The 13427-nt window shown below is 44.2% G+C and overlaps 1 protein-coding gene across 3 annotated transcripts in view; it reads right to left on the reverse strand.

Moving 5' to 3' along the window:
• tnfsf18 (TNF superfamily member 18) overlaps positions 1 to 13427 on the reverse strand; it is a 29215-nt gene that overhangs the window by 5182 nt on the left and 10606 nt on the right. For 2 of the 3 annotated variants that reach the window (XM_036938849.1, XM_036938848.1), the window contains exons 2-3: positions 6067 to 6539; positions 5529 to 5579 (exon numbers count right to left, since the gene is read on the reverse strand). In XM_036938849.1, coding sequence (XP_036794744.1) covers positions 5529 to 5579; positions 6067 to 6246 — 231 coding nt within the window. In that variant the 5' untranslated portion in view covers positions 6247 to 6539. Of the gene's footprint in view, positions 1 to 5528; positions 5580 to 6066; positions 7490 to 13427 lie in introns of those variants that run through there. The other variant, XM_021625964.2, reaches the window with a different exon arrangement.

Below are 13427 nucleotides of genomic sequence, written 5' to 3' on the forward strand. Positions count from 1 at the left end.
CAGAAACTAAAACAAGAGGCTCCCACGCTGAGGTCTGTCCAACGCTGGTCCGACCAAGCTGACTCCACACTCCAAGACTGCTTCCATCACGTGGACTGGGATATGTTTCGTATTGCGTCAGATAACAATATTGACGAATACGCTGATTCGGTGTGCGAGTTCATTAGAACGTGCGTTGAAGATGTCGTTCCCATAGCAACGATTAAAACATTCCCTAACCAGAAACCGTGGATTGATGGCAGCATTCGCGTGAAACTGAAAGCGCGAACCACTGCTTTTAATCAGGGCAAGGTGTCTGGTAACATGACCGAATACAAACAGTGCAGCTATTCCCTCCGCAAGGCTATCAAACAAGCTAAGCGTCAGTACAGAGACAAAGTAGAATCTCAATTCAACGGCTCAGACACAAGAGGCATGTGGCAGGGTCTACAGTCAATCACGGACTACAGGAAGAAATCCAGCCCAGTCACGGACCACGATGTCCTGCTCCCAGGCAGACTAAATAACTTTTTTGCCCGCTTTGAGGACAATACAGTGCCACTGACACGGCCTGCAATGAAAACATGCGGTCTCTCCTTCACTGCAGCCGAGGTGAGTAAGACATTTAAACGTGTTAACCCTCGCAAGGCTGCAGGCCCAGACGGCATCCCCAGCCGCGCCCTCAGAGCATGCGCAGACCAGCTGGCCGGTGTGTTTACGGACATATTCAATCAATCCCTATACCAGTCTGCTGTTCCCACATGCTTCAAGAGGGCCACCATTGTTCCTGTTCCCAAGAAAGCTAAGGTAACTGAGCTAAACGACTACCGCCCCGTAGCACTCACTTCCGTCATCATGAAGTGCTTTGAGAGACTAGTCAAGGACCATATCACCTCCACCCTACCTGACACCCTAGACCCACTCCAATTTGCTTACCGCCCAAATAGGTCCACAGACGATGCAATCTCAACCACACTGCACACTGCCCTAACCCATCTGGACAAGAGGAATACCTATGTGAGAATGCTGTTCATCGACTACAGCTCGGCATTCAACACCATAGTAGGGTCTCAACCCCGCCCTGTGCAACTGGGTACTAGACTTCCTGACGGGCCGCCCCCAGGTGGTGAGGGTAGGCAACAACATCTCCTCCCCGCTGATCCTCAACACTGGGGCCCCACAAGGGTGCGTTCTGAGCCCTCTCCTGTACTCCCTGTTCACCCACGACTGCGTGGCCACGCACGCCTCCAACTCAATCATCAAGTTTGCGGACGACACAACAGTGGTAGGCTTGATTACCAACAACGACGAGACGGCCTACAGGGAGGAGGTGAGGGCCCTCGGAGTGTGGTGTCAGGAAAATAACCTCACACTCAACGTCAACAAAACTAAGGAGATGATTGTGGACTTCAGGAAACAGCAGAGGGAACACCCCCCTATCCACATCGATGGAACAGTAGTGGAGAGGGTAGCAAGTTTTAAGTTCCTCGGCATACACATCACAGAAAAACTGAATTGGTCCACTCACACAGACAGCATCGTGAAGAAGGCGCAGCAGCGCCTCTTCAACCTCAGGAGGCTGAAGAAATGCGGCTTGTCACCAAAAGCACTCACAAACTTCTACAGATGCACAATCGAGAGCATCCTGGCGGGCTGTATCACCGCCTGGTACGGCAACTGCTCCGCCCTCAACCGTAAGGCTCTCCAGAGGGTAGTGAGGTCTGCACAACGCATCACCGGGGGCAAACTACCTGCCCTCCAGGACACCTACACCACCCGATGTTACAGGAAGGCCATAAAGATCATCAAGGACATCAACTGCCTGTTCACCCCGCTATCATCCAGAAGGCGAGGTCAGTACAGGTGCATCAAAGCTGGGACCGAGAGACTGAAAAACAGCTTCCATCTCAAGGCCATCAGACTGTTAAACAGCCACCACTAACATTGAGTGGCTGCTGCCAACACACTGACACTGACACTGACTCAACTCCAGCCACTTTAATAATGGCAATTGATGGGAAATGATGTAAATATATCACTAGCCACTTTAAACAATGCTACCTTATATAATGTTACTTACCCTACATTATTAATCTCATATGCATACGAATATACTGTACTCTATATCATCGACTGCATCCTTATGTAATACATGTATCACTAGCCACTTTAACTATGCCACTTTGTTTACATACTCATCTCATATGTATATACTGTACTCGATACCATCTACTGTATCTTGCCTATGCTGCTCTGTACCATCACTCATTCATATATCCTTATGTACATATTCTTTATCCCCTTACACTGTGTATAAGACAGTCGTTTTGGAATTGTTAGTTAGATTACTTGTTGGTTATTGCTGCATTGTCGGAACTAGAAGCACAAACATTTCGCTACACTCGCATTAACATCTGCTAACCATGTGTATGTGACAAATAAAATTTTATTTGATTTGACTATAAAATATGGAATATGTGGAATCATGTAGTAACCAAAAAAGTGTTAAACAAATCTAAATATATTTGAGATTCTTCAAAGTAGCCACCTTTTGCCTTGACAGCTTTGCACACTCTTGGCATTCTCTCAACCAGCTTCACCTGGAATGCTTTTCCAAGGAGATCCCACATATGCTGAGCACTTGTTGGCTGCTTTTCCTTCACTCTGCGATCCGACTCATCCCAGAACGACCTCAATTGGGTTGAGGTCGGGTGATTTTGGAGGCCAGGTCATCTGATGCAGCACTCCATCACTCTCCTTCTTGGTCAAATGGTCCTTACACAGCCTGGAGGTGTGTTGGGTCATTGTCCTGTTGAAAAACAAATGATAGTCCCACTAAGCGCAAACAAGATGGGATGGCGTATTGCTGCAGATTGCTGTGGTAGCCATGCAGGTTAAGTGTGCCTTGAATTCGAAATAAATCACTGACAGTGTCACCAGCAAGCACCCCAACGCCATCACACTTCCTCCTCCATGCTTCATGGTGGGAACAACACATGCAGAGATCATCCTTTCATATACTCTGCATCTCACAAATACATGGCAGTTGGAACCAAAAATCTCAGTTTTGGAGTCATCAGACCAAAGGACAGATTTCCACCGGTCTAATGTTCATTGCTCATGTTTCTTGGCCCAAGCAAGTCTCTTCTCATTATTGGTGTCCTTTAGTGGTTTCTTCGCAGCAATTTGACAATGAAGGCTTGATTCACACAGTTGAATCACTCTGAACAGTTGATGTGTCTGTTACTTGAATTCTGTGAAGCATTTATTTGGGCTGCAATTTCTGAGGCTGGTAACTCTAATGAACTTATCCTCTGCATAAGAGGTAACTCTGGGTGTTCCTTTCCTGTGGCGATCCTCATGAGAGCCAGTTTCATCATAGCGCTTGATGGTTTGACTGACCTTCATGTCTTAACGTAATGATGGCCTGTCATTTCTCTTTGCTTATTTGAGCTGTTCTTGCCATAATATGGACTTGGTCTTTTACCAAATAGCACTATCTCCTGTATATCTTCCCTTCCTTGTCACAACACAACTGATTGATTGGCTCAAAAGCATCAAGATGGAAAGAAATTCCGCAGATTAACTTTTAACCAGGCACACCTGTTAATTGAAATGCATTCCAGGTGGCTACCTCATGAAGCTGGTTGAGAGAATGTCAAGAGTGTGCAAAGCTGTCATCAAGGCAAAGGGTGGCTGCTTTGAAGAATCTAAAATATATTTTGATTTAACACTTTTTTGGTTACTACATGATTCCATATGTGTAATTTCATAGTTTTGATGTCTTCACTATTATTCTACAATGTAGAAAATAGCCAAAATTAACAATAACCCTGGAATGAGTAGATATGTCCAAACATTTGACTGGTACTGTATGTGTGACAATATTAAAAATCTTCTATTCTGTGCTGCCCCTGCAATAGTGGATTCATTTTTTAGTTGGCTGCAGACTATTCTGTGTTTGGAGAGGGAGAGCAACCAGTAAAGTGACTCAGACCTCCATTAAGGTGATTGTTTATTCTGTTGTGCGTTTTATATTTCAGTGAAATATTTACTGTTTATTTAGTGTCCAACAAGCAAACCTAAACCTCTAAGCTTAATAACCTTTTAAAAATGTTATATCTGCCTTTCTACTGTTTCCGTACAATGGGCATAGCAGGACCTGTAGTTATTATATTACTTATGTCTAGCTGTTACATATCCCTACAGAGTTTGCTGTCACTTATACAGATATAACAGTAAGTACAGTTATTTTAACATTAATGTTCCATATAGGGCAGGGATGTGCAACTTTGATGGGGAAGGGGGCCACACACTATCTGACCTCATCATGATGGGCTGCAGTGTCTCGCAGGTCTGCATACCCACACCCATATCCACACACACAGTCAGAGCAGGCCCTAACCTTTAGGGGGCCTTAAGTGACATTTTATTGTCTGATTGCTGACATTCTGTTTACCTGTCTAGAAGCGAGAGTGTGCCATGTGAGTGCTCAGTTGGGGAATCTATCTTTTAATTAAATTGCAGGGGATGGGGTTAGCATCAAACAATTGGATATAATACTTTCTTGTGCACTGCTCAGTGACGCAAACAACAACGTTTCCATTAGAAACGATTACGGATACCATCCAACACGGGAAACATGCTGCTACAACATGTACGACAACGTTTCCATCAGAAACGATTACGGATACCATCCAACACGGGAAACGTGCTGCTACAACATGTACGACAACGTTTCCATCAGAAACGATTACGGATACCATCCAACACGGGAAACGTGCTGCTACAACATGTACGACAACGGGTCGGCGATTTCTCACAAGCTCTATGGAATGCCCTGAGACCCGGCTTATTGATCAATTAAATAAAGGTGTCTGGATTTGGGCTAGATGTTGCATGCCTATCACATTTAGGAATGAATTTCAACTAGTTGCCTCCATTAACACTTACTAATGGAGTATGCCACACGTTCATGATCGAAAAACAGAGATTGAAATCTGATTTCAGAGAAGGAAAATCTGCACAGTGGCATTTCCCTGCATGTGGATATGATGTTATGACATGTCACCTTTCCCTGCAGTGCGGTGAGGCTTGTGGTTGAGCCCTCTACTGTCTGAGAGCCTGGAGGATGATAAGTCAGACAGAGAAAGCGGGACTGACGAGGTATGGCCTAGCCTAGGCTCAGGTCCCTTCCAAGATGCATTCAAAATGATCTATTGCCGGGTTTCCAAAACATGGTCCGGGGTCCTCCCACAGGTACACGTTTAGGTTTTTGCCCTAACACCACAGCTTATTCAAATAATCAAGCCTTGATTATTTAAATCAGCTGTGTAGTACTAGGGCAAAAACCAAAACGTGTACCCCAGGGAGAACCCAGGACTGAGTTTCAGGAAACCCTGGTCTATTGTATATCCTATTGGCAGGTCATGTATGTTATGAATACTCTGTCTTGGAGGGGGCAAAATGAACAAATCGTTTGCATGGGACATGTTAAAACTTGTTTAGAGGTTGGAAACATGTTTAAACCCGTCTTGTGGTTAGCTTACCAGAGATGAGTCTGCTGTGGGTTTTGGAGCTGAAACTATTTCTGGCAGAGGCTGGGGGAGGGAGATGGGAAATATCATGACGATTGTCCTATCAGTAACTTGTAAGTAACTACATTTTGCCTGAGAAAGACATTAGTATTCAGCTCTACTCTAGGCTTTATGAAACAGTATTAATATGATATACACAGTGATCATTCAGTAGCACACACCCAGCCCTTTCATATTGGAGAACAGGGTTCTGATGTCACCAGTGCTAAACCACACATAGTGATGCGTTTCCCCCACCAGCTGTGATGCTACTGAAACCACTTCAGAGGCTCGTACTCAACAGGTGCAACAGGCAGGTGTTTCCACAGCTACAATACTCCTCTCTATTGACACACATTAATCCAACTTCAAGATCTCATCTTAGTTTTACACAAAGTGAGCTACAATACATATCTCAGATTTAATTCAACTTGATTTCACTAACTATGTCCCTCCCTAACACACACCAGAGAGTGTGTAAGTGTGTGTCTATGCAGGTTAGCAGTCTTACCAGTGCGTGTGGCCTGGTGATGACGAGTAGGGTGATGCAGACCACATGGCTGACGGTGAGGAGACCGACCCAGAGAAGGAGTCCACTGACCAGGCGCCGCTGGCTCCCCTGGACCCCCGGGCTATGATGGTGGCAGTTCTCTGAAACCTCACAGCGATCCATTGACTGCTGCGGCATCATCAATCTGCAACGTCTGGCCGTGGGGGGGGGGGGGGGGGGGGGGGGGGAGAGGCTCGGGTAGAGCAACCTCAGTCCCCTGAGATGCAGCAGAGGGCGTGCAGGAAGAGAGAGAGAGATGGAGCCGCTGTGTGTTTGTCCTCTTGGCTTCCTCTGCTGTGAAACCTCAGAACACTGCTGTGTGTGTGTGTTGTGTCTGTATCCGACGAGGACGTCTTTATGTCTGTGTTCTGCTCTGTGTTCCTCTGTAGCTGTCCAGGACAGGAGGCAGGTCGGGCTGGTACTTTCCTGAGTGACTGAAGGAAAACAAAGATAACTCTTCACGTAGGGTAATGGCCCTCCTACTATTCACACTACTCTCATAGAGAAAGAGGAACACCACTCACAACCAATGAGAAAACGAGGGCGTGATAAACATTGACCTTTAAGTGAAAATGAGTCATTCACATCTTTCCCCTAAATAGATTTTACAATGTGATTTGTCAGCTACTACAATAAGCCAAATCGAACCGGTAGATTTTGAGTGTTTTGGCACTGTTCAATGTGAGTGCATTCACTTTTCTGATGTGTCAGTGTAATTCGCTTTCTTTTTCTATCCTCTTTCTCTTTCTGTGCAGAAGTACTGTAGTAAAATACTGGTCAAGTCAACATATTCAAACCCCACTCTTCAGTACATTAATATGATAACATGTCACAAGGTTGTGTTTCAAATGTTTGCATCTCTAAAATCTCCCAGTCTCAGCTGCATGCCAGGCTGTGCTGTGCACCTCTTATGGTTTCACTTTGGTTACTTGTGGCTGACCTGGGAAATGTTTCCGGACCACACAACAGGGTTAAGGTGTCAATCTTGGTATTTGAGTACACTGACCTGGTTAGTGATGACAAAGGCCAAAACAACACTTACACATATGATGATTAGATCGACATTATGGAACAAAAACACTTCCCTAAGTGAAAGTTGGATACTACTCTCCGTTTCTAACGTTGTTTAGGTTGTAAAGGAAATAACTGATCTTTCCTTTCTTGTGGCATATGAGCAATAGGCTTTGTAATATACTAGCACAGGAATGCGGGTACAATAACCATGTTTATCTGACGTAATTGGTGAAGTGCAAAGTACAGATGATGACATGTAGTAAATAGTAACAGAGCAGCCCTCAGGCACTACGGGTAAGTATATACATGACTTCTCCCTTTCTTTGGATCATTTGTTTCTCAACAATGTTCTTTTAACTCAGTGTTTCACATTGCAAACAATATGCAAACAAGCATGGCTTTTTTTTCCTAATATAGACATCACAATAGTCATGACATTGTTATTATTAATGTCTTGTCAATGTTTAATTTTTTCTTCTATTTTGTTTTTTGTTTTTGTCTCTGTTTGAACTACAAACACTGACAGAATTGGCATTCTGATAGGTCTTCCGTAACGAGTTGAATTCACTGGTGTGTCAGTGTTTACATTGTTGCTTTACATTGTTTGTTTTGGTGTTGTTGGTGTTGGAGAACACACAGATCAGTAGTTTTCTTCCAGGCTGACTCTTGTTTCAGGTTCTCTTTCCACTGGATAAGGTAAGTAAGTCCATTATGGTTTCTGAGTGTCTCTCTGGGCGTGTTGTTTCATGTGTTTTTAACAGGTGTCTCTGGGTTCCTTCAGTAGATTCTCTCATTTTGTGTTTGTACTATGTATGACCTTGGCTGGTCATGTTTTCCCAATTAAAATCGTTGGTTGCCATTTGTTGTCTTGTCTGTTCCTGACGCGTTCTCCTTCCTTCATGACCAAAAGCTTACATGTGCTTTGGTCAAGGTAGTGTTTTGTCTCTGTCTGCTTGTGAGCCTGTTCCTGATATGCTGATAGAGTCCTGGATTTAACAATCTCTCTGACTTTAAAATCTTTGTCTGCAGCCTCCTTCCCATCAGTAGGTGTGCAGGTGAGAGACCTACTCCATCCAGGGGTGTTTCTTTACTCAATGAGAGCTAAGTATTCACTATGTAACAGCCTTATTCTAAAATTGATTCAACAGTTTTCCCTCATCAATCTAAACACAATAACCCATAATGACAACAACAAAAAAAATCAAATATTTTTGGAAATTAAATGAAAACAACTGAAATCACATTTACTTAAGTATTCAGACCATTTACTCAGTACTTTGTTGAAGCACCTTTGGCAGTGATTACAGCCTTGAGCCTTCTTGGGTATGAAGCTACAAGCTTGGCACACCTGTATTTTGGGAGTTTCTCCCATTCTTTTCTGCAAATCCTCTCAAGCTCTGTCAGGTTGGATTGGGAGTGTCGCTGCACAGCTATTTTCAGGTCTCTCCAGAGACGTTTGATCGGGTTCAAGTACAGGCTCTGGCTGGGCCACTCAAGTACATTCAGAGACTTTTCCCGAAGCCACTCATGCGTTGTCTTGGCTGTGTGCTTAGTGTATTTGTCCATTTGGAAGGTGAACCTTCACCCCAGTTTGAGGTCCTGAGCGCTCCGGAGCAGGTTTTCATCAAGGATCTCTCTCTACATTGCTCCGTTCATCTTTTCCTCGACCTTGACTAGTCTCCCAGTCCCTGCTGCTGAAAAACATCCCCACAGCATGATGCTGCCACCCCCATGCTTCACCGTAGAGATGGTGGCAGGTTTCCATCAGACGTGACACTTGGCATTCAGGCCAAAGAGTTCCATTTTGGTTTCATCAGACCAGAGAATCTTGTTTCTCATGATCTGAGTCTTTTAGTTTCCTTTTGGCAAACACCAAGTGGGCTGTCATGTGTCTTTTACTGAGGAGTGGCTTCCGTCTGGCCACTCTACCATAAAGGCCTGATTGGTGGAGTGCTGCAGAGATGATTGTCCTTCTGGAAGGTTCACCCATCTCCAAAGAGGAACTCTGGAGCTCATTCAGAGTGACCATCAGGTTCTTTGTCACCTCCCTGACCAAGGCCCTCCTCCCCCGATTGCTCAGTCTGGCCAGACGGCCAGGTCTAGGAAGAGTCTTGGTGGTTCCAAACTTCTTCCATTTAAGAATGGAGGCCTCTGTGTTCTTGAGGACCTTCAATGCTGCAGAAATGTTTTGGTACCCTTCCCCAGACCTGTGCCTCGACACAATCCTGTCTCTGAGTTCCAAGGAAAATTCCTTCAACCCCATGGCTTGGTTTTTGCTCTGACATGCACTGTCAACCTTGAGACCATATATAGGCAGGTGTGTGCCATTTCCAAATCATGTCCAATCAATTGAATTTCCCACAGGTGGACTCCAATCCAGTTATAGAAACATCTCAAGGATGATCAATGGAAACAGGATGCACCTGAGCTCAATTTCGCGTCTCATAACAAAGGGTCTGAATTTGTTATGTAAATAAGGTATCTGTTTTAGTTTTTTTGTACATTTGCAAGAATTTCTAAAAACATGTTTTCAATTTGTCATTATGGGTGTGTAGATTGAGAAGAAAAATAATTTATAATAAGGCTGTAACGTAACAAAATGTCAAGGGGTCTGAACATTTTCCAAATGCACTGTATGTGGGGTGGTAGGTAGCCTAGTGGTTAGAGCGTTGGCCCAGTAACCGAAAGGTCAGCTCAGGGATTCGATCTTGCAACAAGGTAAAAATCTGTCATTTCCCCCGTGAACAAGGCAGATTTACCCAATGTTCCCAAGCCATCATTGTAAATAAGATTTTGTTCTTAACAGACTTGTCTAGTTAAATAAAGGTACAAAAAATTGCTTTTTATAACAGGTTCTTAAGTCTGAACTACTCTCTCAACTTGGCCATTTGACTGTGGAAATCTAGGGCTCGACGTGACATGTTTGAACTCTTAGCTGGTAGAAAACTCTTGACTCACAAGCGGTCTTCCATTGTTGGGGCACAAAACATTGATCACCCCATGCCTTGCAAAGATCGACTTTAGTGCTGTAATTGTGTTTACTTGCTGTCCCACTGAACTTGGAGATTTCTGGGTATTTTGTAGTAATCCACACACAGTAGGAATTCTGTGTCATTGTAATGGAAGAGGTCTACTCTAACTTTGGCCCAAGCTCTCTCTTATATTGGATGGGACATGAGCGGCTGTTTGGTTGTTGTTTTTGTGTTTGTTGCAGACTGCACATTTTGTTACATCTTCCATCTATTTAGCCATGCCTGGCCAGAACAGAACTTCCCATGTGTGCGTCATGGAGTTTTCAGATTTCTTCTAATTTTCTGAGGGACAAGTTTGAACTTTTGAACAGCAGTCCGAGTATTTCAAGTCCTCTCTGAAGGTGCAGTGGTGCTGTATTTTCTTTTCAACTTTCCCTCTCGTGTCTGGCCATCCTTTTTTAGCTGTTTCTGTGACCAGTTTTAACTCTCCATCTTCTGCTGTTGCTGTTTTGAATTGCTGCAGTTTCTCCTCTGAAACAGGAGGTTTTTGATCAATGTAGTTTACATCCAGCTCACCATCAAACGATGTATCTCTCTAATCCTTCAGGTATGCTCGGCTCAGTGCATCATTCACGTGTATCTCCTTTCCTGGTTTGTCTGTCACATGTAGACTGTATCTCTGTAGTCTCATCAGCATTCTCTGCAGTCTGGCTGGTACTTTCTGGAGCGACTTCTTGAAGATTGTTTCCAAGGGTTTGTGGTCTGACTCCACCTGGATCTGGTTTCCATACAGGTATTGACAAAACTTCTTGCAGCCTTACACTATCGGCGTTAGCTCTTTTTCAATTTGAGCGTATCTCTTTTGACAGTCTGTGATGGATCTTGACCCGTAAGCGATTGGCTGACCATCTTGCAGGATCACAGCTCCCAAAGCCTTCTGAGCTTGATCATCCAAAGAGAGTCCGTATTTTTTTTTTTTTTACATCGTAGTACTTTAACACGGGCGCATTGCTGACAAGCTAATCAAATGGCTATTTGCATTGCCACCCCCCTCATTTACGCTGCTGCTACTCTGTTTATTATATATTCATAGTCACTTTAACTCTACCTACATGTACATATTACCTCGACTAACCGGTGCCCCCGCACATTGACTGTGTACTGGTACCCTCTGTATATAGCCTCGCTACTGTTATTTTACTGCTGCTCTTTAATTATTAATTTAACTTTCATTTTATATTTTTTTTACTTTTCTATGTTTTAATGAACACATTATTCTTAACTGCATTGTTGGTCAAGGGCTTGTGAGTAAGCATTTCACTGTAAGGTACCTTTTTGTATTCGGTGCATGTGACAGATTAGATTAGAAGTGTTTTCATGCTTTTGAAGCTCTGTTCCTGTGCAGACTCCCAGTCCCACTGAATGTCTCCTTCCAGCAGTTGTCTCAGTGGTGCGTTGACATCTGACAGATTTGGGATGAAGTGCTTTCATGCTTTTGAAGCTCTGTTCCTGTGCAGACTCCCAGTCCCACTGAATGTCTCCTTCCAGCAGTTGTCTCAGTGGTGCGTTGACATCTGACAGATTTGGGATGAAGTGCTTTCATGCTTTTGAAGCTCGGTTCCTGTGCAGACTCCCAGTCCCACTGAATGTCTCCTTCCAGCAGTTGTCTCAGTGGTGCGTTGACATCTGACAGATTTGGGATGAAGTGTTTTCATGCTTTTGAAGCTCTGTTCCTGTGCAGACTCCCAGTCCCACTGAATGTCTCCTTCCAGCAGTTGTCTCAGTGGTGCGTTGACATCTGACAGATTTGGGATGAAGTGTTTTCATGCTTTTGAAGCTTGGTTCCTGTGCAGACTCCCAGTCCCACTGAATGTCTCCTTCCAGCAGTTGTCTCAGTGGTGCGTTGACATCTGACAGATTTGGGATGAAGTGTTTTCATGCTTTTGAAGCTCTGTTCCTGTGCAGACTCCCAGTCCCACTGAATGTCTCCTTCCAGCAGTTGTCTCAGTGGTGCGTTGACATCTGACAGATTTGGGATGAAGTGTTTTCATGCTTTTGAAGCTCGGTTCCTGTGCAGACTCCCAGTCCCACTGAATGTCTCCTTCCAGCAGTTGTCTCAGTGGTGCGTTGACATCTGACAGATTTGGGATGAAGTGTTTTCATGCTTTTGAAGCTCTGTTCCTGTGCAGACTCCCAGTCCCACTGAATGTCTCCTTCCAGCAGTTGTCTCAGTGGTGCGTTGACATCTGACAGATTTGGGATGAAGTGTTTTCATGCTTTTGAAGCTCTGTTCCTGTGCAGACTCCCAGTCCCACTGAATGTCTCCTTCCAGCAGTTGTCTCAGTGGTGCATTGACATCTGACAGATTTGGGATGAACCTTGCAATATACTGCAACATTCCCATGAACCTCTGAAGCGCTGCTTTGTCCTCTGGCCCTGACATTTCTTGTGTTGATCTGACCTTTTTGGAGGCTGGTTTCAAGTCTTCTTTGCTTAACACATGTCAATGTAGAGAATTTCTGTCATTCTGATTTTGCACTTGGCCGTATTCAATTTCAAGTTGATGCTTCTCAGTCTGTCTAGTAGCTATCTCAGTCTGTCTAGTAGCTATCTCAGTCTGTCTAGTAGCTATCTCAGTCTGTCTAGTAGCTATCTCAGTCTGTCTAGTAGCTATCTCAGTCTGTCTAGTAGCTATCTCAGTCTGTCTAGTAGCTATCTCAGTCTCGGTGGTGCTGCTCTGTGTCATCACCCAAGACAAGTCATCCATGATGTTTATGACACCTTTCAGACCTTCCGAATTCTGCGCGAGGCACCTCTGGAGGGATGCGATTCAGAAGAGCAGTCTTGTGAATGAATACCTCCCAAACGGCGTATTGATGTGTAGTCAGGAGCTCTCTTCATCCAGTTGGATTTTCCAGAATCCTTGGTTTGCATCAACCACTGAAAATATCTTAGTGTTGGGCATTTCAGCAACTTCCTCTTCAATGGTACATAAAAGATAATGTTCTCTCTTGATGGCTTTAAGATCCTGTTGGTCCATGCATACCCATATTTTGTTTGGCTTCACAATTGTAACCAAGCTGTTTGTTCTTTCAGAAGGCTCAGTTTGCCTGGCGACAACATCTTTTCCATGCGGTTCAGTTCCTTTTCAAGTTTTTATTTTAGTGCTACAGGTACCTTTCTGGGTGAATGAACCACTGGTGAGACGTCTGGGTCTATTTGTATGTGATGAACTCCTGGAACACATCCAAGTCCTGTGAATGAATCTTCATTTTCACTCAAAATGTCAGTCTCTGTCCATTGTTCAAGCTTGAATATCCTCTGTATTAAGCCAAT

The sequence above is a fragment of the Oncorhynchus mykiss genome, chromosome 12, assembly GCF_013265735.2.
Source record: "Oncorhynchus mykiss isolate Arlee chromosome 12, USDA_OmykA_1.1, whole genome shotgun sequence".
NCBI lineage: Eukaryota > Metazoa > Chordata > Actinopteri > Salmoniformes > Salmonidae > Oncorhynchus > Oncorhynchus mykiss.